Consider the following 27,807-nt stretch of genomic DNA (forward strand, 5'->3'; position numbering starts at 1 on the left):
CACCAACCTAGCAGTTCGAAAGCATGCTAGTGCGAGTAGATAAATAGGTACCGCTGTGGCAGGAAGGTAAACAGTGCGCTCTGGCTTCCATCACAGTGTTCTGTTGCACCAGAAGCGGTTTAGTCATGCTAACCACATTACCCGAAAAAGCTTCTGTGGACAAACGCTGGCTCCCTCGGCCGAATCGAGATGAGCACTGCACCCCATAGTCGCCTTGGACTGGACTTAACCGTCCAGGGGTCCTTTACCTTTACCTTTTACATCAAATAAGCACAAGGTTTCTCTTCAAATGTCACAGATCTGCATGCTTTTATTGGCACAAAGCTGGCAGCATTTAATGGGCAAAGCTGAGGAATCCGTTGCCGCAGCCAAACGCACCAGTGGGACTGTCCCAGCCTAAGAGGCGCCAGCTTCCAGGTTAGCTTAGCAGCTCCAGGAAATCTCCAGTTAAAGAGATGTGGAGTCTGCCTTGTGGCCTCGCAGCACGGGCTTTCCTCGCTGTCGTGCCTGCTCCTCACACCTCGGGTGGTTTGCCTGCCTGCCTCCACCTTCCCCGAGAAACAGCAACGGACGGAGGGGCGCTCCATTCCCCTCCCCTCGCCCCAGAGATTTGGCGCGCGCCGCGAAGCAGCAACAGCAGCAGCCGGTGTGTTTCCGACCGGCTGCTGGGCGGGCGCGTGTCTATTTGCAGCCCTGCCTGCCTGGTGTGGGTGACCTTCGGTGAACCCGAGGCGGGTCTGCTCGCGGCACCACCTGTCCCGGCTGAAGGAGCGGAGAGGGAGGGGAAACAGCGAGGAACACTGGGGAACACTCTGAGGCAAAGCTGGGAGCCACCACCGGCCGCGTCCCTCCTTGTTTGGACCCTGCCCGGCCCTCCTCCTTCTTGCGCCGGAGCAACCAGCCTCGCGCGCGCCCGGCCGTGGACTGAAAAGCGCCTGGTGAGGCGAGAAGGGTGGGCGAGAAAGGGGCGGGGCCAGCAAGCAGCAGGTGCGCGCGAGCTGCCCGCCTCCCGGCCGCGTGACGCCTGTCTCCCCCTGCAGGCGGCGAGGGCAGGACCCCCCGACGCCACACAGCGCCGACCATGGCGCAGCCGAGGCGAGCGGGCAGCCGAGCGCTCCTCCGGTCCCTTTTCTAGCCGCGCCTGTGGGAGAGAAAGCGGCGGCAGCTCCACGAGATGGGCGCTTCCCGGGGTCCCCGCCGGCTGGCCCCCTCGCTGGCGCTGCTGACTTGGCTTCTGCTGCTGCCGGGCGGCGTCTCCGCCCTGTCGGAAAGCGGAGCGCCCGAGCTGGCGGCGATGCTGGGCGTCAGCCCCACTCCCGGGGCGGAGACCCCGGCGCCTGTGCCGCCGAGCGGGACCCCCTTCGAGGAAACCAGGCTGCACGTCTTCACCTTGGATTACCTGCACGTGAGGGTGCCCTTCGAGATCACCCTGTGGATCCTGCTGGCTTCTTTGGCCAAGATCGGTAAGTGGCGGGAGGGGACCCCCATGAGGTCGATTTCGAGTTTTTCTTGCTTTATTAAAAAGGGGGAGAGGAACAGGTGTGTTGCCCCCATCTGGCTTGCGGTTGATCTCCAAGTAGCCCCTCTCCCTACTTTTCAGCCTAATTTCTTTTCTGTGGGGAGACAGAATAGTAGAATTGTAGAGTTGGAAAGGTTCCCAGGGGTCATGCAGTCCAACCCCCAGCAATGCAGGAACAGGAAGCTTAGCTAAATCTGAAGGCTACCCCAACCTCTTCTTAAAAACCTCCAAGGAATCTGAATTCAGATTGAAATTCCCAGGTGTCAAAAAAGGTTATTTATGTATGCCACTACTTTGGCATCCCCATGTTTCGTTAGCCAAAAAAAAGAGGAAAACTAGTTAGGTCCCAACCAAAGAAGAATGGCAACTTAAGTTGGCAGAATATGCACAGCTTGCGGACTTAACATCTAGAATAAGAGAACGAGAAGAACATACGTTTAGAATGGAAAATGTTTATTGAATATATGGGCTGAAAATGCTGGCAGCATTCAGATAAATTCAACAGTGTAAAAAAAGTTTTGATGGATGTAATAATGGAATACTGAATTTTGTAGTAAAATAGGCAGGGATTTGTGATATGTAAAATGAACCACGGAAAGAGAAGAAGGGGAGTCACTGATCTCTTAAGGATTGTAAAAAAAATGAGTACGGTACTTTAAATTGTAAAACAGAAATATATGCCTCCAAGGAAGGAGAGTCTACGTTTGGAAAGTCAGATGGCTGCTGCTCTTTTTCTTCACGAATTGACACAAGAAGCAGGACAAGGAAATCCTGAGCTGGCTCAACTTTGCTGCCTCCTCCACCACTTCTTCTTCATGTGATGAAGATGTTTTTGCGCTGCAGTTGTTGTGCATAAGGGGATCAGGGTGGATGCCTGTCACCAAAGAAGCAGTGAAGCAACAGACATCTCTTTGCTTTCCTGACCTGACAAAGGTTAGAGGAGAGATAAGCATGGCTTGGGAGGATTCTTGCATAATAACTTGATGGGGTGTGTAACCTGAAGCTTTTATGCATTTTTGCTGGCAGGTTCTTGTTTGTGTTTCTTCAAACAAAATGAGAGAAAGAAAGAGAAAGGTGGAGTGGGGGGGGGGAGAGAGAGAGGTAAAATACATATTGTTCTAAAATAAATTTCATTAGAGTTTATAAAGAGAAATACAAAACTTAATCTCAAATATCTTTTTTTGTCCAAAGTTAAGCTAAGTATGATTAAAAACACAATGAAAGAGAGAGAGAGAGAGAGAGAGAGAGAGAGAGAGAGAGAGAGAGATGGAGAGATAAGAAAGAAGAAAGAAGAAATAGAAAAGGGCTTTCAAGAGGAAATAGAAAAGTTCAGAGATTTAAGAACTTCTGATTCTTCATCTGCCCACTACATATAAACAATAATCACTTTCTCCACTCTACTATAACACCTTAAAAAACCACTTTCTATAAACAAACATTATCTTCAGCCTTAAACATGTCAGTTTTGCTATCTCAGCTAAGTCTTAATTTCAACAACCATTCTTCCATTGTTGGTACTGATGAATCTTTCTGTCTTTGTGATATAATATGTGATTCTTCACATATGGCAGAGGGAAGGGCATGCCATCTTGCAGTGAATGTAGGTGCAATATTGCATATTTCATAATCAGTAGAAATCCGTTCAGCATTTCAACAGTTTTGATATAGCCCCTTTAGTAGTCCAGTTCCAGTGCAATCCCATGTCGGCGTTATTCTCTTAGTTGTGCAAACTGCCCAATGTCAGAATGTGTTTAATTCTCCCAATTAAGTTTAAATGAGATTTAAAAGTGCATAATTTTGAATGCATCCCACAACTGTTTTAAAGTACTAAGGGTGTTGCACTTACTCACTGAATTGATGGTGACAGTGGTCTCACCAGGATAGGATTTTGGGGACAGACAGAGATCCAGAACCTCACTCAGCAGAATGAGTGGGATGACTCTCAAATGCTGGCTTGCTTATTTATTTATTTCACTTAGAACCAGGACTCAAGGAGGCTCATGGAAAATAAAAGAAATGCAGATAAAACATACATAGCTTAAAAATACAAAAGTTTATGGTTAAAAAAGTAATTATACTGTATATGGAAGCTTTTAATGTTTAATAGACTATTGCATTTTAATATTCTGTTGGAAGCTGCCCAGAGTGGCTGGGGAAACCCAGTCAGATGGGCAGGGTATAATTAATTAATTAATATTATTAAAGTTTGAGCAGCACTATGTAGATTCCAATAATAATAATAATAATAATAATAATAATAATAATAATAATAATAATAATTTCATTATTTATACCCCGCCCATCTGGCTGGGTTTCCCCAGCCACTCTGGGCAGCTTAAAGGTAAAGGTAAAGGGACCCCTGACCCCATGATGTGCTTTCGAACTGCTAGGTGGGCAGGAGCTGGGACCGAGCAACGGGAGCTCACCCCGTCACAGGGATTCGAACCACCGACCTTCTGATCAGCAAGCCCTAGACTCTGTGGTTTAACCCACAGCGCCACCTGGGCAGCTTACAGCATATAAAAAATTGTAAAACATCAGACATTGAAAATTTCCTGATACATGCACCTGATCAGTTTCAATTGCTCTTCCAAAGTATTTTTATAAGTACTGCATTCACTCATCATTGTAAACTATAAAAGTGCAGAAGAGTCATAAAAAGCAGTTCACAAGACACTAATGTACAAGGAAAGCTAAGTTTTTAACTTTTATTCCTAGTCATCTAGGAAAGGCTGCTGTGAAATTCTGGAGCTTGCCAAAAGTCAAGGGCACTTGAGTGTCATCGTAGGATGTACTTCAGAACATAGCAACTTATGACTTCTAGTTGAATTCAGTGGTGAACTACCAGCGGCTGATTCTCCTTCCGTGAACAAGAACCATAAAGCTATTTGGCAGCGGTTTATTTTCTTTTTCCATTGGGTAGCTGTGTTTTCAGTTCACCAAGCTGTGTAATTATAAGGGTTATATATAGAAAAGGAGAGGTATGGGTCAAATGTGAAATGTGACCTTTAGTGCCCGGGGGGAACCATTTCGACATGGAAAAAGAAAATGAGCCATACAAGAAATACTGCAATGGGGTTCACCATTGGGCAACATACTCCTAAGCATATTTGCTCAGGACTAAATCCCATTGGGTTCAATGCCCTAGTAAAGTGCTCTTAGGACTAAGTGCACTAAGACTGCAATCTAGAGCACATTGACTTGGGAGCAAGACCCATTTGACACACTGAGTTTTACCTGGATGCAGACATGGATAGGATGACAGGTATGTTGTAGAAAATTTGACCAAGGTCCTTCAGAGTCTTAAGAACCAATGACTGTCCGTGAACCAACTTCTTGCTTTGTTAGGACACAAGCAATAGAAAGCAATGAGTGGGCCCTATGGGTCCTTGCATCCAGTCTACCCCTCCTAAACTCTCATCCTTTTACCTAAAGTGTGTGAATCCCTATAGAAGAAATCTTCTGACCTTAAGATGAACACTTCTCCTTCTCTATGTAGCCTTCAACCTGGCGCACTCAACATGCTGTTGGACAGGGGCACAGGATGGGAGTTGTGACAGTTCAGGTGAATTGTGATGGGATGGAAGGTGAGAGTTCTGCGGGCTCCTGACCCGTCCACTACTGGCCTCTGGTTCAGTATTTGGATCTTAGTCCAGTATCTCAGTTGGTGGTACAGGAATATTAGCTGACTACCCTCTTCTGAATCTGACATTGAACTAAGGCCATGACACTTTCATAGCTGTGGTACAGATAGTCCCCTACTGCTGCTCAATTTACAGTGTCCCCAAAATATTGTACCTTAGCCAAGACTTAAAATGTTGTAGTTTGCAAAATATTAAAGCCTGCATCTCCTAGTTCCTAAGAACATTTGTATTAAAACAAAGTGTATGGGGAGGAAACTAAGTTGCTGGACAAATACCAAACTGGTCACTACATTTAAAGGCCGCAGTATTTGCTGGTTTTATGAATAATAACTTGATTCATATCGGTTTTATCTGTTCCTCTTGTAACATGTATTTTATTGGGTTTCTATGATTTTTACCTTGCCCAGGGGACAGGAATTGTGAAGATGGGGATAAAGCTTTCTTAAATAGATAAATTCAGTGTAATCTTAATCACGTCTAGTCAGAAATAAGTCCTACTGATGTCAGTGGACCTCACTGTGAGATTAGTATGGTTAAGATTTACAGCCATTACAGTTGCTTGGGGCAGGGATATCTGAAGGACCATTTCCATCAACATTATCCTGTCCATCCACTGATAGAAGCTGGGGAGGCCCTGCTGTGTGTCTGAGGATGGGTTGGTGGTGGGGATCTGGGAGAGTGTCTGCAGAACTCACTGTTGTGGAAGATCAGACTGTTCCCTTTCTTTGTGTCCTTCAGATACAGGACCATTAAATTTTGACAGTCATGGTTTTGATTGGCACTTAAATTTTGCTGGTGAATATCACCCCACTGCATGGGCGTAGCAACGGGGGCAGTTGTCCCCACCCCCGATTAAGTAAAACAATAGAAATATTTAACTAACTGACCAATCATGTTGGTTCTGCCCCTCCTAAAAAAAGTCCTGCCCCTTCCCCCAATGAAAACCCTGACTACACCCATGCCCCAAACCATGTTATCTGTCCTGCCCCTTCCCCCAATGAAAACCCTGACTACACCCATGCCCCACACCATGTTATCTGGATTTTCGCTCTTGGTTTATTGTATGATGCCTTTTCTCTCACCTGTATGTTGTTAGGTGCCTTCAGCATCCCTTCACTGAGGTGTAAATTTGTGGGAGGGGTGGGTTACCAATAGACGCATAAGTAGATAATTTAAGGACAGCATGGCACTGGTTTTCACTTTGTGCACAAGTTAACTGTCTCTGTCTCTCTCCCAACCTCCCCTCTGTGCTTTCATTCTGAAGGTTTCCACCTATACCACAAGCTGCCCCATGTAGTGCCAGAGAGCTGCCTCCTTATTCTGGTTGGATTAATTCTAGGTGGAATTATGTTTGGAGTACAAGAAAAGTCTATAACGGTGATGAACAGTGATGCTTTTTTCTTGTACCTTCTGCCCCCAATTGTCCTCGACGCCGGCTACTTCATGCCAACACGCCTCTTCTTTGAGAACTTCGGCACCATTTTCTGGTACGCGGTTGTAGGGACTCTTTGGAACTCATTTGGCATCGGCATTTCCCTCTTTGCCATTTGCCAGATTGAAGTATTCGGCCTGAGTGATATCACTCTACTGCAGTGCCTGCTTTTCGGCAGCTTGATTTCAGCCGTGGATCCCGTGGCAGTGCTGGCAGTTTTTGAAAACATTCACGTCAACGAGCAGCTGTACATCCTAGTTTTTGGGGAGTCACTGTTGAATGATGCTGTAACGGTGGTAAGTCACTTTGCTTAAGTGTTTCACATTGTTACGAACTCTTCCGGCTTACCACATTTCTTTCAGCTATATAACGGAGCGAAAGTGAAGAAGCTGGGGCTTTACTGTGTTTTAGGGAAAAAATAATTAGAGCAGAAAAATGCCTGCGATACATGCTAATGGATTTAGTATTGGATCTTTTAAGTGATTTGTGCACTTTATAACATTTTGGGTCATTTTAATCGGGAAGCAGAAGTGTCTTCATGAAAGGGGCCAGTAGAGGTCTTTAGCACTGAATGAGTAATAGGACGAGTAGGTCTGCTGATCGAATGGCTTTTACAAACAGATGTTTCGGTTAGCACTACCTCGTTGTGGATATACCTACCTGCTTGTAGGTGGACTGAGATTGCCAGTTTGTTTTATGCAGCAACACTTTGCAGCCGTTACATGGGAGCAATGTTTAATCATTAACTGGATTGGTTTTTTTTTAAAGATCATAGACCTCATCCATCTACCAATTCCCCAAGCTATCCATTTCCATATCAATGAATAATCACACCAGGAACATTGCTAGACTTTGTACTTACCTCAGTTTTCTTTTGGAAAAGTATTGCTGCACCGATCGCTTCCTGCTATAATTGTTTTAATTGCCACTTTATGGGTAGTGTAATGACTCGCACCTAAATAAGCGCATGCACACCACACAATGCATGCATTCACACAGGCACACATAAGAAGGGGATGTGTGTGAATGGGTGGTAGTTGTCGTATACCTCAGGGCAGGCTCATGCGGAGCTTGTCTGAGGCCTGGGGTGGGAGTCTTGCACGCCCCTTCACCCGCCACCTTAGCCCTCTGAGGCCCGGTTTGGTCAACCTCTTCCAGCTAGCTCTTACAACCCAAGATACACAACTACTGAGAGCACATGTGGTGGACTGAACATTGTGAAGCATCTTGTCCACATCCTGACACCACAGTAACGGAAACTCCTCCTAAATAAATTTGACTAGACAGTGCACTGGACGCTCCCCTAGAATTGCCCCGATAGTGAAGTCTACTTCAGAGTGAATCTGAGTAACTTTGCCCTCAAAGGGCTTACCGCTGGTCTCCCAAGATTTTGAAGGCCCCAGCAATCAGCTGGATTCAACAGTCTGAAGCGGTGCTGTGCTGGAAATTTCTCATACATTTTCCAGACCGTTCTCTACCAATAAGTGAGATAAGAAATTGCATCTGAAAATTATCAAAGGGAAGAGAAAACTTTGGCGAAGTTCTCAGTGGTGAGGTACAGTTTTTTGTTTGATGCAATAGTCTTAAATTTGAGATGGCTGAGGGGTGTCTTTCATTCTACAAATTATCTAACCTGCATTGCAGGGAGTTGGACTAGATGACCCTCGTGGTCCCTTCCAATTCTACAATTCTATGATTCTAACCAGTGGTCTGCACTCTGAGGCCTTCCTGGGTGCCCAGGCTTCAGTCAAGGCCCAGGGGAAGACATCATGAGGTAATTCCACCTATGGGGCTTTTTCATTGCTGGTGAAAAGTTTGCCCACCCCAGCAACAAATACATTCCAAGCCGATCCTTTTTTTTCTATGTTTAACACGAAATTACCTGACCTCCTTCATGTTGTTGAGTGAAATTGCTATGGCCACGGCAATGTTATGTATTGGAGATGATCAATAAAACCTGTTCGGTCCAGGCATCTCGTAAAATCAACACCCTGCGATGCCTTACTACGTTTCAGACCAATGTAGCATAATTCACAACATGCTAATGTGAGTCCTCCTTGACTGTACTTCCTTCAAAGTAAAAAATTAAAATAAATGAAAAGGACTAAAAAAAAAAAAAACTTGATTCCCTTCTCCCCCATATAATGTATCTGATCTAATAATATGAAAAGCATATTTCACCAGCCAAGCTCTGGAGATTTGCGGAATATTTATAAAATGTGCTAGTATTATTCTAGGGATGTAAGAGCATAAAACGAGCTGTGCAAGATAAGAGCATAAATTCATCTAATCCAGCCTTCTGTTTCCTACAGTAACCAGGCGGTTGCCCTTCCCCAATGTTTGCCTGTCAGTGCTTGCTGTTTCGAAACATGCTCCTTATGGATTTGGAAGATTCCATTCAAGTATCATGACCAATACCTGCTTACAAACCTATCAGTGATTAATTTGATCTGAACTCATTTTGAATGCATATAAATTCATGGTTATGAATTCCATAAATTAATTAGACATAATTTTATTGACCTGTCATCCTCCACCCCCAGTTTTCCTTTCCCCTCTGAAATGTCACTTGCTTCAGGCCAGGGCCGGCTCACACATGAGACAGGGCGAGGCAGCTGCCTCAGGTAGCAGAAGGCCAAGAGGTGGTCTTCCTTGGGCATCCCACTGCCTCTGCCAGAAGCTGCTGTCATTGCCACTGCTCCACAGGTGCTACCATGCAACCCAAGCAAGGGAAGCTGTGGCGGCGGCATGGCAGCATGGCAGCATGGCAGCATGGGTCACAGTGGTACATTCCTGTTTCACCTCAGGCAGCACAATGCGACGCGCCACCCATGCTTTAAACAATTCCTCCATCCCCTTGATCATTTTGGGTGCCCCTTTCTCCATGTTTTCTGTTGTATCCTTTTTGAGATGTTGTATCTCTCATTATGATGCATGTTTGTGTTATTTTCACTAATATATTCATTTTTTTACACATTTCCCCCTAATACATGCATTTCTGCAAACATTGGATAGAGAACTACTGCTAAACTAAATTTAGATAACTGTGAATTTTGAGGATGGCTGTGTTTTGGTCCTCATATTGTTTTGGAAAGTACAAGCTTGATAAAATTGCCTTTAAAGTATGTGTATTCAAACATGCAAGGTCTACCTTCTGCGAACTAAAGTGGTACTGTCCAGGAAAAGCCTCACTGCTTAGTTCTGCTGAGTATAAACTGGACTGATGCCTAGGTTTAATGGATGTCATTTGATAGCATCAAGGAATGCCTGGGGAATGGAACAAGGAAGTGAGCTAGCTGCTTTAATGTGAGATGGGAATGCATTGCCGAGAGTTCCATTTCTATCTTCTGTATTGTAGATGTACATTGCATGTTAACATATTTTAAAAGAAATGCTGTTCTGGGGCTTAAATGTGGTGGCCAGTCTTTCAATTATGCAAGCGTCTATCAAATTAAATCTGTTCAGGTGAATGCATCCTGCTGTTGCATCCTTTCCAGGCTTTCTGCTTTTTCTGTGTCCCAATTCACAGTACTGTGATTACTGCATTTCTTGAAGCAGCAACATGGACATTGTTCCATGCAATGAGCCATAGCTTACCCTACGTGTAGCATGATCCTTGGGCTCATGTGTTCCTCTATCTTCTGATGTGGTCATGAGGAGGAGATCAGAAGTGATAGCTTCCGTTTTCAGTTGACTGCATATGGTTCATCATGTCTGAATGAGGACAAATTGTGTGTAGTTTTAACTATGGTTTGTCTGAAAAAAGCCAAATTCAACCATGGCTAATTATTCTCTTTGGATAAACTACAGTTAATGCGAACCACAGTTTGTCCTAGTTCAGAAACTATGTTGGGCCGGCAAGATAAAAAGATGAATGGAATAAGTCTGATGTATGCACATTTTTTCTATATGAAGCACTATCAAGTCAGCTACATTTTTAAGCAGCTACTGTGCTGCACTGTGCTGCATTATGAAGATAATCTAGTCTGTAAACAGAGACATCTGGTGCAATACCTTGTATATGGCTAGAAAGAACGCAAACATGTTGTTGTTTAGTTGTTTAGTCGTGTCCGACTCTTCGTGACCCCATGGACCAGAGCACGCCAGGTACTCCTGTCTTCCACTGCCTCCCTCCCGCAGTTTGGTCAGACTCATGTTGGTAGCTTCGAGAACACTGTCTAACCATCTCGTCCTCTGTCGTCCCCTTCTCCTTGTGCCCTCCATCTTTCCCAACATCAGGGTCTTTTCTAGGGATTCTTCTCTTCTCATGAGGTGGCCAAAGTACTGGAGCCTCAGCTTCAGGATCTGTCCTTCCAGTGAGCACTCAGGGCTGATTTCCTTCAGAATGGATAGGTTTGATCTTCTTGCAATCCACGGGACTCTCAAGAGTCTCCTCCAGCACCATAATTCAAAAGCATCAATTCTTTGGCAGTCAGCCTTCTTTATGGTCCAGCTCTCACTTCCATACATCACTACTCGGAAAACCATAGCTTTAATTATATGGACCTTTGTTGGCAAGGTGGTGTCTCTGCTTCTTAAGATGCTGTCTAGGTTTGTCATTGCTTTTCTCCCAATAAGCAGGCGTCTTTTAATTTTGTGATTGCTGTCACCATCTGCAGTGATCATGGAACCCAAGAAAGTAAAATCTCTCACTGCCACCATTTCTTCCCCTTCTATTTGCCAGGAGGTGATGGGACATACTTTGCATTATTTCAGGGCAATTGCTTGTCTAACTAATGGAATGAGTGACAGATCATTTTCACTGGGATAGTATCATGGTCTTCAGTTACATCAAACTGTACTATTGTCTAAAATTACATACAGTAGTAGCAATATTACATAATGTAAAATTTTCCAATTGAAGCTACAGTGAGGATTCTAAAAGAAGTTAACTTTTTTTCTCCCTTTCATAGGTCCTGTACAACCTCTTCAAGTCTTTCTGCAAGATGCGTACAGTTGCGGCTGTTAGCATATTTGCTGGAATTGCTAATTTCTTTGTAGTTGGCATCGGCGGAGTTTTGATTGGAATTGTTATGGGCTTTGTAGCAGCTTTTACGACACGTTACACCCATAAAATCCGAGTGATTGAACCACTGTTTGTCTTCTTGTACAGTTACCTGGCATACATAACAGCTGAAATGTTTCATCTCTCAAGCATTATGGCGTAAGTATCCATGAAAATATACTGCGCTAAGAATACCGTGGATATATTAGAAACATTAGCCTCTGCTCTTAGAAGACCACAGTCCTATGCTGACTCAATGGGAACAAGACAATGATAGAGCTTTGTTCTGCATAGACATGCATAGAATTTCACTGTCGGTCGACTAACAACTTGTTATCAGTCAAGATGGCAACTGGAGGGGTAGGTTCATGCCCAAGTTCAAATTCAAAGCTGTTGTGTTTGAGCATCTTTCTATCCAGATCAATATCTAAACTTCTAGTGCCTAACATTTACTGATAAAGCAATGAGAATTGGTCGGCACAGCAACCTCTTTTGCTTTCGAAAACAACATTTTGTATGTACTTACTGCATGGAACAAGCAGAACACACACACACACACACCATTTACTCATGTTATAATTTCCCAATTAATTTCTTTTTCATTTTGATCCCTAGTAAAGTGACCCTAGTGAAGTGAAATTTAGAAGCACATTGAAACTTTTGCAAAGTTTAGTAGCAGGTCAACGAAACTTGATGCCTGCATCCAGTGATCTAGATTTTTCCAGTCACCAGACAGAAACTGCCTTGTTTGTGCAAGGTGACTTGCATTACTGGTATAACCATGATGAAATGCAGTTTGTATAATCATCAAACTTTTTTCTTTCCCTTTCCCGCTGTAAAGATGGTTTTAGATAAGTGAATATGATTGCTTTAAGTGTGCTTAACCCAACTGAAATCGATAGAATAAAGTATGCCTGACTCTTTGTTTGATAACTGGGCACAGAAATAAAATAAAAATTAGGAGAGAAGTGGCATCTTTTTGGACATACGATATTATTAAATGCTCTGAGTGCTTCAAATCTTGAGTAATAATGATATGTTCTAGCCATTATAGCTGCAGTTCACAGTTATACCGTGACTACCCAGCATTACCATGGAAGGATACCATACATTCTTGGGATATGGGGCATGCGCACGACCAGTTGCCATGCAACTTCTGCTGATGCCCATTGGCTATGTGGCTTACTTTCAACATTCCATTGAAAACTGCAAACATGAATGAGTGGTGATGTGATGAATTCTCCGAGAACTGCTTGGTGAATTGCTTCACATCACAGTCTTCCCCCAGTGGAGCAACCTCCATGCAGTTTACTTGACCTGCAGTCACAGTGCTGTCTATTGCGCTCTTCACACTTTAGTTGGGAACCAGAGTGTGTTGAGCATAGGCCCACGGCCATGCCACACAATCGAGCTTGCAGACTTGTGTGTGATCTGCAGGTTTATGGTGCGTGCAACTGTAGCTGAAACAGAAATAATTGAAAACCATATAAACTTCCTGTTTGCCACCTGTCTCCAGCAGATGTGCCTTCCACTCACTCAAAGCATTCTTTGTATCTCACCCTTTGTGTTTTTTAAGTTACCTGGCCGATTTAAGTATACACCCCCCAAAATGTGACATATAAATGTAAACATACAGGTTCGCTTCATGTAGGTTTTCTTCTACATGATGTTTTAAATGGCTGATTCATGTGTGAATCTGGCCTTGGTTGGCAATGGAAGACATTTGATAGGTGCGGCTGTTCAACGTCATGGAAAATACCTTAGAGTTCAAAATTAAAACAGGAAGCCTGGCCCTAGGTCCACCCACATAAGATATCTGTTTGAAGTTCATCCTCTGTCATGAAATGGCATCTTGTGAAAAGTGAAATCATGACACGCTGAATCCCACAACGCTGAGTAACTAAAAAGGAGACACTTAATTATAGCAGTCAGCTGGTGCGCGCCAGGGTGCACTGTGGCAGCATGCAATGTCCTTACAGAACGGCAAAGGAAACAAGAGTTTCCTCAAAGAATGATCACTTCATTTCCTGCAAGTAAATTGAAATGGAGCCTTCCCTTTAAAAAAAAAAGGTTAGGAATGATGCAAAGTGTGCATGTTAATTTACCATGCCTCCCTGGCACTGCTTTGCAAACAGGGTTTTAAACTTCCTTGCATTTAAACATCAGTTTGTAATAATGAAGTTATGCAGGAGACTTGCTGTTTGGGAACAGTGAAACAATGTCCCGTGACGCACACAGATCTCTCAGTCCCATTGAAGTCCATGCAGTTCCCTTGTATTTACCAACCCTGACCCACACAATCAACCGACAGCATGATCCTATCAAATGTCTGGTTGGAAGGAAGCCCCAATGAATTCAATTGGATGTACTCCAGCGTGTGTATAGGATTACAGCCTAAATTCTCAGAGCTCTTCCTTCCTGTTCTAGCTAAAGTTGGTTCCATCTTTCAGTCAATCGCTTTTTGAACCTCTCCACGCATTTAATGCTTCAACAGCAGCTGGATTGCTGAAATGGAAACTTAAGCAGAATTTTGCTAATCTGAGGAACCCCCTTAAAACCTTCCTGGAATAACAGGCTATGCTTTTCGCGTTGGGCTGTGTAAACTTTAATGTAAGTATTTTGGAAGCTGAATTAAAAGTTGCTTTCCTCTGCAGGATTACAGCTTGTGCTATGACCATGAGTAAATACGTGGAGGCGAATGTTTCTCAAAAGTCCTACACCACAATAAAGTACTTCATGAAGATGCTGAGCAGTGTCAGCGAGACCCTGATCTTTATTTTCATGGGAGTGTCCACCGTTGGAAAAAACCATGAGTGGAACTGGGCCTTTGTTTGCTTTACCCTCCTGTTTTGTTTGATTTGGCGTGCACTAGGTAAGAGACACTTAAAATGGTATAGATTGCACTTCAACATACTTTACACCTGAAACATGCTTATCTTTTATGGAACAGTGTGCTTGACCAAAGAAAGAAAGAAAAGAAAGCTGCCATCAAGAACAAAAGCAAAAACTGCTTGAAAGAAAGACATGCTCTGGACACGGAAGACTGTGGGTCTTTCCAGATGATCCTTCAATGTTATTTCAAGTGCTGAAGTAAATCAGTCCCCTAGTCTATAGAGGTAAAGGGACCGCTGACCATTAGGTCCAGTCATGTCTGACTCTGGGGTTGCGGCGCTCATCTCACATTACTGGCCGAGGGAGCTGGCGTACAGCTTCCGGGTCATGTGGCCAGCGTGACTAAGCCGCTTCTGGTGAACCAGAGCAGCGCACAGAAACGCTGTTTACCTTCCCGCTGGAGCAGTACCTATTTATCTACTTGCACTTTGACATGCTTTCGAACTGCTAGGTGGGCAGGAGCTGGGACAGAACAATGGGAGCTCACCCCGTTGCGGGTATCCGAACCGCCGACCTTCTGGTCGGCAAGCCCTAGGCTCTGTGGTTTAACCCACAGCACCACCCACGTCCCTCCCCTAGTCTATAAGCTATGTCAATTTGGTTGGCTTCTGTGCTTGGGAGTGGTGTGGTGTCTCACATTTCATCAGCAGCTAGTCTGCAACACCAAAATTCAGGGCCTCCTTCCACTTCTCAACTTCCATTCTACATTATAGTTGCAGCGCCCCTGAAGCTTTGCTTACAGTATGACCAAATCAGTTGGACTTCTGTAAATCCGCCTCTGGTGGTGGGAATGTTGATGTTCATTTCAGGCAGTGAAATGTTTTGGGCTGGCCCTGGTAGGGGAGCTTTTTTAAAAAAAATCCTCTTGATTTCGGTTATCATGATACTTCCATTAAGAAAGTGTCCTTGGTTCAATCCCCCACCAACTACAGTGAGAAAAGTCTCTCTCTCTCTCTCTCTCTCTCTGTGTGTGTGTGTGTGAGAGAGAGAGAGAGGGGGGGGGAGCGCTCTGCAGGAAGTGGGGAGAGAAGTATAGGGACAGTCAGGTTGCTTGTGCAACAGAAGCCCTTGGGACATGTAAATAAAACTTATGCACCTCCTTTTCATATGACATAAAATGGAAGATAACATTCTTACATTTATTTTGGAAACATTATTATATTTGTCTTAAATTTAAGGTTCTGAACCATGCTTGTCTTTCTATATTTCCCTTAGGAGTTTTTGCACTGACTCAAATTATTAATGTATTCCGGACAATTCCTATAACGTTTAAGGACCAGTTTATTATAGCCTATGGAGGCCTCCGAGGAGCCATATGTTTCTCTCTCGTTTTCTTGCTTCCTTCTGCCGACTTCCCTAGAAAGAAGCTTTTCATTTCTGCTGTTATTGTGGTGATATTCTTCACAGTTTTCATTCAGGTAAGAATAAATTCCTTTTTTGTGATGGGACTAAATAGTTATTTGCACTAAAACCTGCAAAGAGCCCAGTCAATGTTCCTACTACTTATTCTGGCCATGGGACTAATATAGTATTGGCACTGACAGCCTGCAAGTAGCCCATTACAAATGTCACCTGAAACTTCTACTGTAGTAAGTGAGTTTACTCCCAAGAGTAATTTCCTCCTCTTGTCCTCCTAATGTCTTGTATGATCATATTTTACTTCCGTAATGAATATTCTGTAATTCGGGAGAGATATCTCACAGAAGGACTTATACACAACTTAGTAAATCATATTCTGAACTAGTTAACACATCTTGTCTCCAGCTTTACAGGCAAATTGCGAAATCGGTTTTAAAAACAAAGATTGCAATTCGTGACTTGCCAGTAATATCTTCCTATATACATAAAAATGTGAGGCTGTCGTTATGCTGCAGTCCACGTGGCTGCCAGTAGGAGGCCACAGCAGCTCCAGTGTAGTGGCAGTATGTCAGGTGATTGGCAGGTGACTCAGGTGAACTGTTTCATGGAGGGGAGAGCTTCACAGAGCTTTTTGACAAACAGCTTTGTAAATTGGCTGTCTCCTTCTGTTAAACATGGCTGCACCAACGTGTAATGGAGAAGGGAGGTGCTTCACTCACAAAAGGTGGGGCAACCTGAGAGAGGAGGGGGAGGGGAGGTTTGGCTGAGCTGCGAGGAGGTGGGTGAAGTGTAAAGGAAGAAGGGGTTGGGCAGGTGTGGAGGAATCGGAACGAGCCGGGGTGGCAACCTCTAGTCATTTATAAATTTGACCCAATGCATTTTACAGCTTGTTGACTACCATCCTTATTTTATCTGGAAATGTACTGGCTCACAGAGAACATACTTTGCTTTTTGCCCTGTTAAGACCACAGATAGAAATCTAGGAAGCTAGCTTATTCCAGAGCTGTGTATACACCACACATTTCAAGCACCTCCCATCAGAATCCTGGCCACAGTTGTTTACTCCTCATAGAGCTATAATTCTCAACACTCTTAACGAAAAACAGTTCTGAGGATTCTTGGGGTGTGTGTGTTTACATACCGGTATATGCAGCCCCAGGTCAGACTGGTTCTCCACCTAGTCCAGCATGGTTTTCTGTGAATGACAACAGATTTCTAGGGCTACAGACCATTTTCCACAATCACCTGCAACCTATATTTCTTGGGCATCTAGATTCAGACATCAGCAGTAGATCTTTAAAGTCTGTGCTGTCTGGTTTTGAAAATAAGAAAAAAGAAAGAAAGCCAGGTACATTTTGAGGGACTTTATTGTGCTGTTATCTGAGGCAACATGCAACTGTTCTACTGTTTCTGAACATTCATTTACCAAGCTACACGCTGAACAGAATATGAGAGTTACAGGTAGGTAGCCGTGTTGGTCTACCATAGTCAAAACAAAATTAAAAAATTCTTTCCAGTAGCACCTTAGAGACCAACTAATTTTGTTATTGGTATGAGCTTTCGTGTGCATGCACTGTGTTTGGTATCTGAAGAAGTGTGCATGCACATGAAAGCTCATACCAATAACAAACTTAGTTGGTCTCTAAGGTGCTACTGGAAATAATTTTTTTATTTTGTTTAGAATATGAGAGTGACACAGTAGAAAGGAAATTTTAGGGCTGGCATGGTTTTCATGCTTGTTTTTGTGTTTCCTGAAAACAGGGAATAACAATTCGTCCACTGGTGGAATTTCTGGATGTTAAAAGAGCAAATAAGAAGCAACCAGCTGTTAGCGAGGAAATTTATTGTCGGGTATGTTGGAGTTTTGGGTGGACAACATGTACTGAAATGTGGTTTTAATAGCTGAATGTTTCTTCTTTGGTGGGAAATAATATATTTATATTTTTAATAACATGTGCCATTTATAACATGTGCTTGTTACATGAATTAATTAATTTTGGTACTGCATGTGTCACATACCAGTGTGTCTTTGAATTCGGGAACACCTTTTCAGCCTGCAGTTCTGGCGTAGTGTCTCGTATCACATTCCCCCCCCCCGACAATATTAAGATAGTGACTTTAAAACACACTAGTTAGGCACAACAATTTAATTCGGTTTAACCTTTATAGCTCAGTCCTTCATGTTTGCTTGAAAATACGTTTCAACTGAGCTCACTGGTTGTTAACTCCCAAGTAAGTATTGAAGCTCAGTTAAATTCTGCACATAATGAAAGCAGGGGTGTGATCTACAATCTGTAGACACAGCTGTGCACATGTGGCTCAGGGCAAGCTGCTTACTTCACTTCCCTCTTTCCCCTGGAGCCTGAGCTACTGGTATACCAGGATGCTGGAGAATAGAAGTATGGCTTCTGATACATAGATGAGACACGCACATGCCACCCTTTGAAATTAATGGCTGGTTAGGTGCAGTGTGTGATAGTAAAGGTAAAAGGTAAAGGACCCCTGGATGGTTAAGTCCAGTCAAAGGAGATTATGGAGTTGTGGTGCTCATCTTGCTTTCAGGCTGAGGGAGCCGGCGTTTGTCCACAGACAGCTTTCTGGGTCATGTCCCAAGCATGACTAAACCGCTTCAGGCACAATGGAAACCAGAGCACACATAAATGCCATTTACCTTCCTGCTGCAGCGGTACCTATTTATCTACTTGCACTGGCATGCTTTCGAACTGCTAGTTTGACAAGAGCTGGGAAAGAGCAATGGGAGCTCACCCCGTTGCGTGGATTCGATCTGCCGACCTTCCGATTGGCAAGCCCAAGAGGCTCAGTGGTTTAGACCACAGCGCCACCCGTTCCCCTGTGCGATAGTGGCGAAGGGTTAACTAGGGTGATACGGTTTCATGCACACCATACATTTAAGAACACAGCTTCTCCAAAAGACTCCTGAGAACTGTGGCTTATACCTCTCAGCACCCTTAACAGACTATGGTTCCCAGAATTCTTTGGGGTATGCCATATGCTTTTAATCTATGGTGTGAATATAGATTTAGAGAGAAGAAATGCCATTTTCTCTCAGCCATTGTGCTCTTATAACTGGGTCATTAGGTTACAAATGTGGAATGACTTCAAGAGAAGCTTAGATAAACAATATTTATATTGGTTGAAATTTTCCTCAGTGATTGCATGTGGCTTAAGTCTGTGGCACATACAAAAGCAAGTAATGAGTCTGTTTCCATATTTTAGTTCTTTGATCACGTGAAAGCTGGAATTGAAGATGTGTGTGGACACTGGAGTCACAACTTTTGGAGAGATAAGTAAGTAGTGTATTGAAACATTAGTAGAGTGTGGGGGAAAGTGAGAAGCCCAGCTTGATCCCTCAGTTCAATAATTACATTCTGAAATCTGCCAATGATTTCTATAAAGCATTATTTTGTGTGGCTTCGTGGATGAGATCATTTTAGCAAACCTGAATACTGATATATAATTAGCTTCAGCATTTGCACTAATCAAACTACATGAATTAAAAACCTCACCTTATTTCAAAAATCCTACATTCAAAAAACAAGTGTTTGTTAATATTCATGAGGTAATCTGCTGGGACTTCGGTTTAGCTATTGGGCCATTCTAGTTCAAATGTGTTTTTTTGAAAAAAATATTTTATTTGTTGAATATAAGAACAACATATAGCTTGTGTCCAAACCTGCAGTTCTTCCATGCAAACCTGACACTCCTTTTTTTGGATCTTATGACTTTGCGGCCTGAGTGTGTCCTGAAACTGGTACTCCATGGAGTCAAAGAATACCACTGAGTATCATTCAAGCATCTTATTGGAATAACATGGAATTAGCATATTTCTTAAAAAGGTGTTAGGCAGGACTCAAACTTTCATAAACAGCACGGTATCAGTAGCCTTAACCCCTAATGATTCAAGCTGCCCATTCAATCAGCATCCATACAGGTACATGGGAAAGTTAGGATGTGGGGAAATTGGTCAGAGAATGCCTCTCTGTGTGTGGGGTAGCTGAGGCTAGAAGGAGCTTGTGGGCTGGACGATAGAGGCAGGGAGACGAGACCAAGCAGTAAGCTGCCTGGGAATGTGAAAAGGGGAGGGGTTGACTTAATACCTGGGAAAAGGTGGCTTATAGAGGAGACTACAAGGGAATGAAAAGTCTGGCAGCTGAGGGATTTGCGAGGAGACAGGGAGTATTTGATACCCATCCTTTACTTCTGTGAAGCTGGAGTGTGATGGAAGGGAAATGACACGGAGGCCCTTCCACACCAGGAAAAATAGATGGAGGCATAAGAAAGAGAGAGAGAGAGACAAACAAAGACTAACAACCGCCCTTTCCTTTCTGATTGAAGTCAGGATGGGTGCTACATCTGGATTAAGAGGTTACAGTATTGGTTAAAGGTCTTGTCCAGTCTTCCTCAACCTTGGCCCTCCAGATGTTTTTGGCCTACAACTTCCATGATCCCTAGCTAGCAGGACCAGTGGTCAGGGATGTTGGGAATCGTAGTCTCAAAACATCTGGAGGGCCGAGGTTGAGAAAGCCCGGGCTTGTCCATTCCTGGGCTAAAAAACGGAAGCTGAAAATTAACAGTAACTGGGACCATCCTCTTCGGTTACTTCTAACCTGGGGATTTTCCAATTTGCCAGGCAGTTCCAAAAAGGAACAGAGGAAGCAAAAGGATTAAGCTGGAAACTATAACAGTGGGTATAACTCAGGGGTGCTGACTGTGTGTGTCACATAGGAAGCAACTCAGAGTATGTCTTCCACTTGTCTTTTGGTTATAGCTCAGGCTGCTCCTAGTCCTGCCTGTGAGCAGAATTTTAGCTGCCATTCCCTGTGCAGGCTATCCATATCAAAAACTGAAAGTTGATCTCGTAACAGTGTTTAGAGGACACTGCAGCATTTTAGAATTTAATCTGCAGCATTGCTTCTGCTCCTCACAGGTTTATAAAGTTTGACAAGAAATACTTGCGAAGGCTTCTGATTAGGGAAAGTGAGCCTAAATCAAGTATAGTTTCCCTGTACAAGAAACTTGAAATAAAGCATGCGATAGAGATGGCAGAGTGTGGAATGATAAGTACAGTACCATCGCTGGCTTCTATAAGGTAAGTTGAGGGCAGTAGGGTGCAATATCATTGCTAGTTTGAATCTTGTCTATGTTGCATTTTGAAGTGTGCATTCTAACAGTTGCCAAATCATAGCCAAAAGTGAATCAAACAGTATTTTCTATATTTAGGATTAACTAGTCTGTATATTTATTTCAAAGAATTATGGTGTGTCCAAAACATAAAAAATCCAGATGGCTTACAATAGAAGGGAAAAAAAACCCAGCTTACAATGAAAAATTCAAATAAAAAACAACTTATTAAAGCTAAATGCAACAATGGCAATATAATAGATGGACCCAACACCAAGAATAAAACACTAAAAATGCTTGGGATTCTTTCTTTTTTTAAATTATTTGGTGCTATAATGACTATAAAGTAAGTGGCATGTGAACTTCTCCTAGGAGAACATTCCATAACCAGGGTGCCACCACTGAAGAGGCCCCAAAAACCTGTTGTATCCACCCATTCTATACACAAAGGTGGAGGCCCTGTAAGAAAGGCTTTTAATAATGTTCTTAGCGAATGGGCAAATTCAATGAGACTTCAGTTGGTAAATTAATTGACCAGAGCGGCAACCCCTATACCCACTTACCTGGAATAAGCCCCATTGAATTTACTTGAACTTTCTTGAGTTGAAATACACAGGATTTTGGTATCAGACATCTAAAATGTAATCCTGCACACACTCAGCTGGGAGTAAAGTCCATTAAACCCAATGGATCTTGCTTCTGAGGCTCATGATTGTGCCATCTTGCTCAGTACTGTCTAGACTGACTAGCAGTAGCTTTCCTGGTTTTCAGACTGGAGTGTCACCCAGCCCTAACTGGAGATTTCAGGAACTGAATATCAGACCTACTGCAGGGATACTCAACCAGTAAACTACAGCCCTTCCACAAACAACCTGTGTTACTGTAATATGGAATGACAACCGACATCTTGAAGATAGTTTTTCCTTCTAACAATTAATGCATGCTTCTTTACTGTGAGGTGCCATGATCTTTTTTTTACACTGAAATTCCTTGCTGTCTGATATTTTCAAAACAAAATAAAATAAAAAATTCCTTCCAGTAGCACCTTAGAGACCAACTAAGTTTGTTCTTGGTATGAGCTTTCGTGTGCATGCACACTTCCGAAGAACAAACTTAGTTGGTCTCTAAGGTGCTACTGGAAGGAATTTTTTATTTTATTTTGTTTTGACTATGGCAGACCAACACGGCTACCTACCTGTAACTGATATTTTCAAGTTTTCAAAGCAATCTTCAGTCGGTTGACATACCCACCAGTAACAAATGTGAACAAAATTCTATCATGGTTACATGTATAAAAGAACCTATGGCTCAGTCCTATTTGGGATTTTGCTGGAATTCTATTTGTGTACTTGCATATCTCTTGAAATTGTTTGAAATGTAATAGCTATAGTTAGACCAGCTAGGATTTTTGTTATAGAAATTGTAAGGATAGGCACCTCCCCCCCCCCCCCCGGCACTCCATTTATGGAGAAATGTTGAGTAGCAGTGAAATTCTGCATACCAGAAGTAAGCCCCACTGAGTTCAGTGGCAATTACTTCCAGGTAGTTTTAGCCTTATTTATAGTATTGCAAGTTATTACATATTTTCCTTTATATTTTGTTTCACCTTCTTACAGTGAACTTAAAGAAGAAGAAGAAGAAATAAGGCCTTCCTATCCTGTCAAGATGGATGATATAAGATACATTTTAACAAAAAATCTCTATCAGATACGGCAAAGAGTAAGTAGAATACGGCATTAATAGAACACCCCGTGGTGAATGTATCTAGTTTCTCAGCTGGCAATGTTTTTTCCTCCCTTAATAAAATCACCAGGATGCCATCCTAAGCAAACTTACTTGGAAGCCATTTCCATTAAAAGCAGTGGGACTCGCATCTGGGAAAATGTATTTAGGATTAGTGTGTGGGAAAGCTGATAAATAAACATGGTAAAGACAAAGAGGTATGAGAAGTTGTACTCCAGGCTTTATAAAATGTCTTAAGAAGAGGAGTTTGTGGCAGCTTTCTAGAACACAAAGATGTGCCACTCAACACTAGGCACAAGCATAAATTCTGAATATTCTGAGCCACACACACACACACACACACACACTCACACTCTTAATACATACACAGATTCAAGGTGCTGTGCATAGGTAAGTTTCACAGTAGTTTAAAATAGTTCCTTATCCACTGGTCATTAAGAGAACCCTGTGCGGCCAACCTCTGTGTAAATAGGATGCTGAAGGTTATTGTAGCTGTTAATGTTCACAATCCTATTGTTTAAGCTGGAATTTGATCGCCCAGGGTTTCTGATGATTAAATACAACTTCACATAATGGATTCTGCTGCATTTTACAATGGACCCTCCGGATATGAATTAAATTCGTTCCGGGGGTCCGTCCGCAACCTGAAAAGTCCTTAAGCAGAGGTGCTGCTTCTGCATGTGTGTGCGGTGCGATTGAGCACTTCTGCACATGCGGTGAAACCCGGAAGTATACACTTCCGGGTTTGCCGCATTCGTAACCCGAAAGTTACGTATCCAGAGCGGTATGTAACTAGAGGGTCCACTGTACTGCGTGATAATATAGAAATGTCTAAATGGGCCACCTCTTTCACATTCCTGTTTGTATGAAGCCTGTAATGGCGTCTGTCCTTAAAATCTTTATAGACATAGATCTCATCAAAGCAGGGAATTTATATTTTGAAAGAGAACAAACATTTAAAAAACGAAGAATTGTGTCCAATGGTTAGTGCAAGTGAAAAGTAGCCTGTTCAGCTGATTTTTCTATCCTCCTCCCCCTCCTCCTCTTCTTCTTCTTCCTCCTCCTCCTCCTCTTTCTTGCCATCCTTGAAACCTCTGAAAGCCTTCTCCAGAGGATTGGGGATCCTCCTGAAGAGGAGTGGGGGGGGGGGTCCTGTGGGGCTCCAGGGCAAGAGGGAAATCACCCAGAATGGGTTAGACGGATATTGCAGTTGCATAAATGTTATGAACACGAGTTGCAACGTTTAAAATTCTTATTTCTTGTATGCATAACAACCAAACAACAACCAAAGGTCCAAAGGCTGAACGAGCATTAAATTATACACATTGGTTGCATGTAACTCGTTGTAAACATTATGCTAGTTTGAGTGTTGTTTGTGAGATTTCTTAAAGCACTGAATTATAGCTACAGTTTGCAGCCCTGTACCGCTCATGGCATTAATATGGCCATTGCTTTTATTCTCGTTTCAGACTCCATCATACAACAGATACAGTCTCGCCGAAGATGCAAGCGAAAAGCAGGCGAAAGAAATTTTGATTCGGCGCCGACACAGCCTGAGGGAGACCGTGAAGAGGGGCAGCAGCTTGTCAAGACAGGTACTTGTATAACACAGAACCGTAGAATTGTAGAGTTGGAAGGGGCCACGGGGGTCATCTAGTCTAGCCCCCTGCAATGCAGGACTCTTTTGCCCAATGTGGAGTTCAAACCCATGACCCTGAGATTTAAGAGTCTCATGTTCTACCAGTTGATCCATCAGAGTTTGCACAAAGGAATTGAAAAGATAATGGCCCCATCACAACTCACAGTGTAATATGTATTTTATACTCTTGCATTTGTCCCCAGGTACAAAATGTATCAGAAGTTGACATAATACTAATCATGCGTATATTTCACTTTGCTTGTACAAAAAAAATATTCATGTTTCTTTCTGCAGGTAGCAGCCAAACCGCCCCGTTATCTTTCACTGCCTAAAAACACTAAACTCCCTGAGAGAGTACGGAAAAGAAATCAATCTTCTTATAAAGGTAATACAGTTTTTGAGTAAAAAGAAGAGTGAATTTGGCTTTTCTTTTGTTTTGTTAATGAAGCGGTTACCTGGAAAACAAGCAAATGTGCCAGAGAGGATCATGGGTTATTTCCATACTTTCCAAGAGAACTGCTACTCCACATGCAAATAGGTCCATTTCTTTCACTCGCAGCATATGCCGAGGAGGTGCTCTTAGTGATTTTTTTGTGTATTGGTGCATGCGATTGTGTGTATGCTTTGTGTATATAGTATGTTTGTATATATTCAGGGGGTAGCAAGGTAGCCATTGGGATGGCAGCTGCTTACCTGCTCAGATGAGTGGCCAACAGTGGCAAGGAGCAGCAACTGTTGCTGCCTGCATTCTGTCTAGAGGAAAAGGAAGAGGAAGGAAGGAGTCTCTAGCAGGGCGGTACACCTAGCAGGAAGGGACGTTATCTGGCTGAAGCCCCAGCCCTGGAAAGGGGTATGATGGGGCCATATTTTCCTCTGAGGCACACAGCCATCCTTTAGGCCTTATATTGTAGATCTTATCTCCACAAAAACCTACCAAACTTGTTTGGCCAGGGACAAAAGTGGAACACGTGATGAAGTGGCTCTATCATTGCACCTTTAATTTTCAGGGAGGGGGGAAATAAAACTTATTGTCTGCCTCTGGCTTTATAGCCCTAGGCAAGGATCCAAAGCTACTTTAGGCACACCCAAACGGTTGAGCGTACAGTACCATTCTTGGCTTTCCTCCTTTGAGCTGCAGATTCCCAGCCATGAACTGCTTTGGAATGGCTCCATAGTTCCTAAAGAACTAAGGGAGGTGTCTGCTTGTAGAACCGCAGGCCCAAAGGCCTGGGGTGTGAGGAGCTAGTTGTGTGATTCTTTGGATCTCAGCCATAGATTCACCACAATGTTGAGTTCCCAATAGCACTGTGTTGTGTATTCACCTGTTCCTTTCATACCCTCTGCTTTAAATGGAACATATCTTACTGAGCACACGCATGTGAAGGAAAAATAATAAACAAATAAATTGTTATGTGAACATCAGGTTCAAGCAAATGGCAACAACTTTTGAATGGTTGCTGTGGTGACTAGGACACATAGCCAGTTTTTGACCAGATTCTTGCAACTGTGTCTTATGTCTTGGACTCTTAAGGCCTTGCTTGTTAGTTACATGACTTTGCAAAACAGCTTTTTTCATCCCAAAAGTCTGTCCTAAGATGTCATGTTCTCTCTCTGGAACGGAAAATAACGACAGTGTTGTTGTTTATCTGCCTGTTGCGATTTCCCAAGCGTCATCGTTATCACCATCATTTATTTTATTTTTTTGCCGCCCATCTGCCTGGGCTGCCCCAGTCACTCTAGGTGACTTCTAACAAATTAAAACATCAAACACAGTGAAACATCAAACATTAAAAAACTTCCCTATACAATCATCACCATCCAATGTTTTCTGTGTTTTTTCCCTCAGACCTGAAGTGTGGCAATTGTTTTTCAGCACAATGCAATTGCAGCACCATACTGGACAGGCAAATATACGTCTCAGGGCTTCTGTGCCTTTAATTTAATACCTCCTGTTTGCAGGTCTAACCTTGCAACTGCTTCTCTCGCAGATAATTCCTTTCAGATAGCTTTAAAAATCATGTAACTCTTACTTAAAAGTAAATAAGCTCTCAGTTCCAGTGCACCATCAGTGTTTCCCAAACTTGGGTCTCCTGCTGTTGTTTTTGGATTATGATTCCCATCATCCTTGACCACTGGTCCTGCAACCTCTCACTTGAGAGGAGAGGACACCAACAACTTTTCTGTCTGGATTTTCACTCTTTGAAATATGGCAACCCTAGTATAGGCAGCTTTGGGTAGGTAGCCCGTGCAATTTTCACTACAGAGCTGGGGAATAATGTGGTATGTGTCCCAAAGTTAATTTGCATCATTTTTCTGTACTGAGACTGACTGTGCCCTCATGTGGTAAGACTTGATATTAGAAGTGGCAGAATGAACTTTCGTTTTCGTTACACACACACACACACACACCCCAGTTCCCTGCTGCGGCAAACCTTAAATTCCAAATAAAAACTTGCTGGCAAAAAAATAATGTGTTTGGCGATGGCAGGAAGCTGGACCATAGGTAACGAAATGCATCACAGATATAGGAAACTAGTAATACATTAGCACCTGGGCGCTCTTCCTTGCATGATTAAATACATGATGTGGGGGGAAGGATAGTGGGAACTCACTTCGTTGCTGCCCCCAATCTACATATGGGGAAGCAGACATGTGTAGGAGGGCACTTGCTTTATGCAAGTATGATTTCCCCCTACCCCATGGTGTGGAACCCTGATTGCGCCAGAAAGCATAACTCTGCCCTCCTGATTTCTATAATTGTTAATGGTGTTAGAGAAACCACCCGAATAGGGCCGTCGTTACATCATTGTACTTTGAGTAGTGAAGCATTGGGCATGCTGAGATTTTGTTTGTCTCCATTTCTTCTTCTTCCTGTGATGCATATATTAATATATACTTTAATTTACAGTAACGGACGACAGCGATTCTGACTCTGATCAAAGCACGGTGCTGAATTTGAAATCCCAAGCAGGAAAAATTCTGAGAGACCAGAGGCTTCGACAGCAGCAGTGTAGGATGGAATGGAAAAACGAAACGGACAGGAGCAACAGAGAGACAGCAAGCCACCCCCAGGGAAACAGAGGCTTCAGGCAACCACTTTTGCCAAGACCAGCATTTGGTGCACTGAACGAGGAAGAGTCAGCGGAAGATGACGGACCCGCCAAACCACTGCCACCGCCTCGTTTAATCCGACAGGCTTCAAAAAGGCCTAGTGATAAATCCGAGAATAAACCATATTGAAAGCTGCTAAATGGAGCCATTAACAATGAACAGCAGAGAGAGGCACTTTAAACTGGACAGATGGAGCCATAAGGGTCATGGGTACCGGTTGGGGATGGGAGGGAAAGAAATCATGTTCTTTCACTATGTGGAGAAAAAACAAAACTCCTCACCTTCTGTGGAACCAAATAGTGCAACTATTTTGTTTTATAT

The 27,807-nt window shown here is 43.1% G+C and overlaps 1 protein-coding gene across 1 annotated transcript; it reads left to right on the forward strand.

Annotated features, from left to right (window-relative positions):
- Positions 1–1,286: 1,286 nt before the first annotated feature.
- Positions 1,287–27,807, forward strand: SLC9A2 (solute carrier family 9 member A2). Its single transcript, XM_033147637.1, has 12 exons — positions 1,287–1,463; positions 6,428–6,891; positions 11,509–11,759; positions 14,255–14,472; positions 15,708–15,910; positions 17,613–17,702; positions 19,089–19,159; positions 20,800–20,961; positions 22,610–22,712; positions 24,206–24,331; positions 24,670–24,760; positions 27,284–27,807. Exons 1-12 carry the CDS (start codon positions 1,295–1,297, stop codon positions 27,613–27,615), a joined length of 2,280 nt encoding a protein of 759 aa, XP_033003528.1. The 5' UTR covers positions 1,287–1,294; the 3' UTR covers positions 27,616–27,807.

The sequence above is a fragment of the Lacerta agilis genome, chromosome 4 (assembly GCF_009819535.1).
Source record: "Lacerta agilis isolate rLacAgi1 chromosome 4, rLacAgi1.pri, whole genome shotgun sequence".
In the NCBI taxonomy this organism is placed as follows: Eukaryota; Metazoa; Chordata; class Lepidosauria; order Squamata; family Lacertidae; genus Lacerta; species Lacerta agilis.

Excerpts from the sequence above, each read along its gene's own strand:
- SLC9A2 (XM_033147637.1), top strand. The coding sequence starts at position 1,295 with ATGCTGGGCGTCAGCCCCACTCCCGGGGCGGAGACCCCGGCGCCTGTG. Across the intron at positions 14,473-15,707 it reads TTTGATTTGGCGTGCACTAG|GAGTTTTTGCACTGACTCAA; the intron begins GTAAGAGACACT and ends TATTTCCCTTAG. Across the intron at positions 19,160-20,799 it reads CACAACTTTTGGAGAGATAA|GTTTATAAAGTTTGACAAGA; the intron begins GTAAGTAGTGTA and ends TGCTCCTCACAG.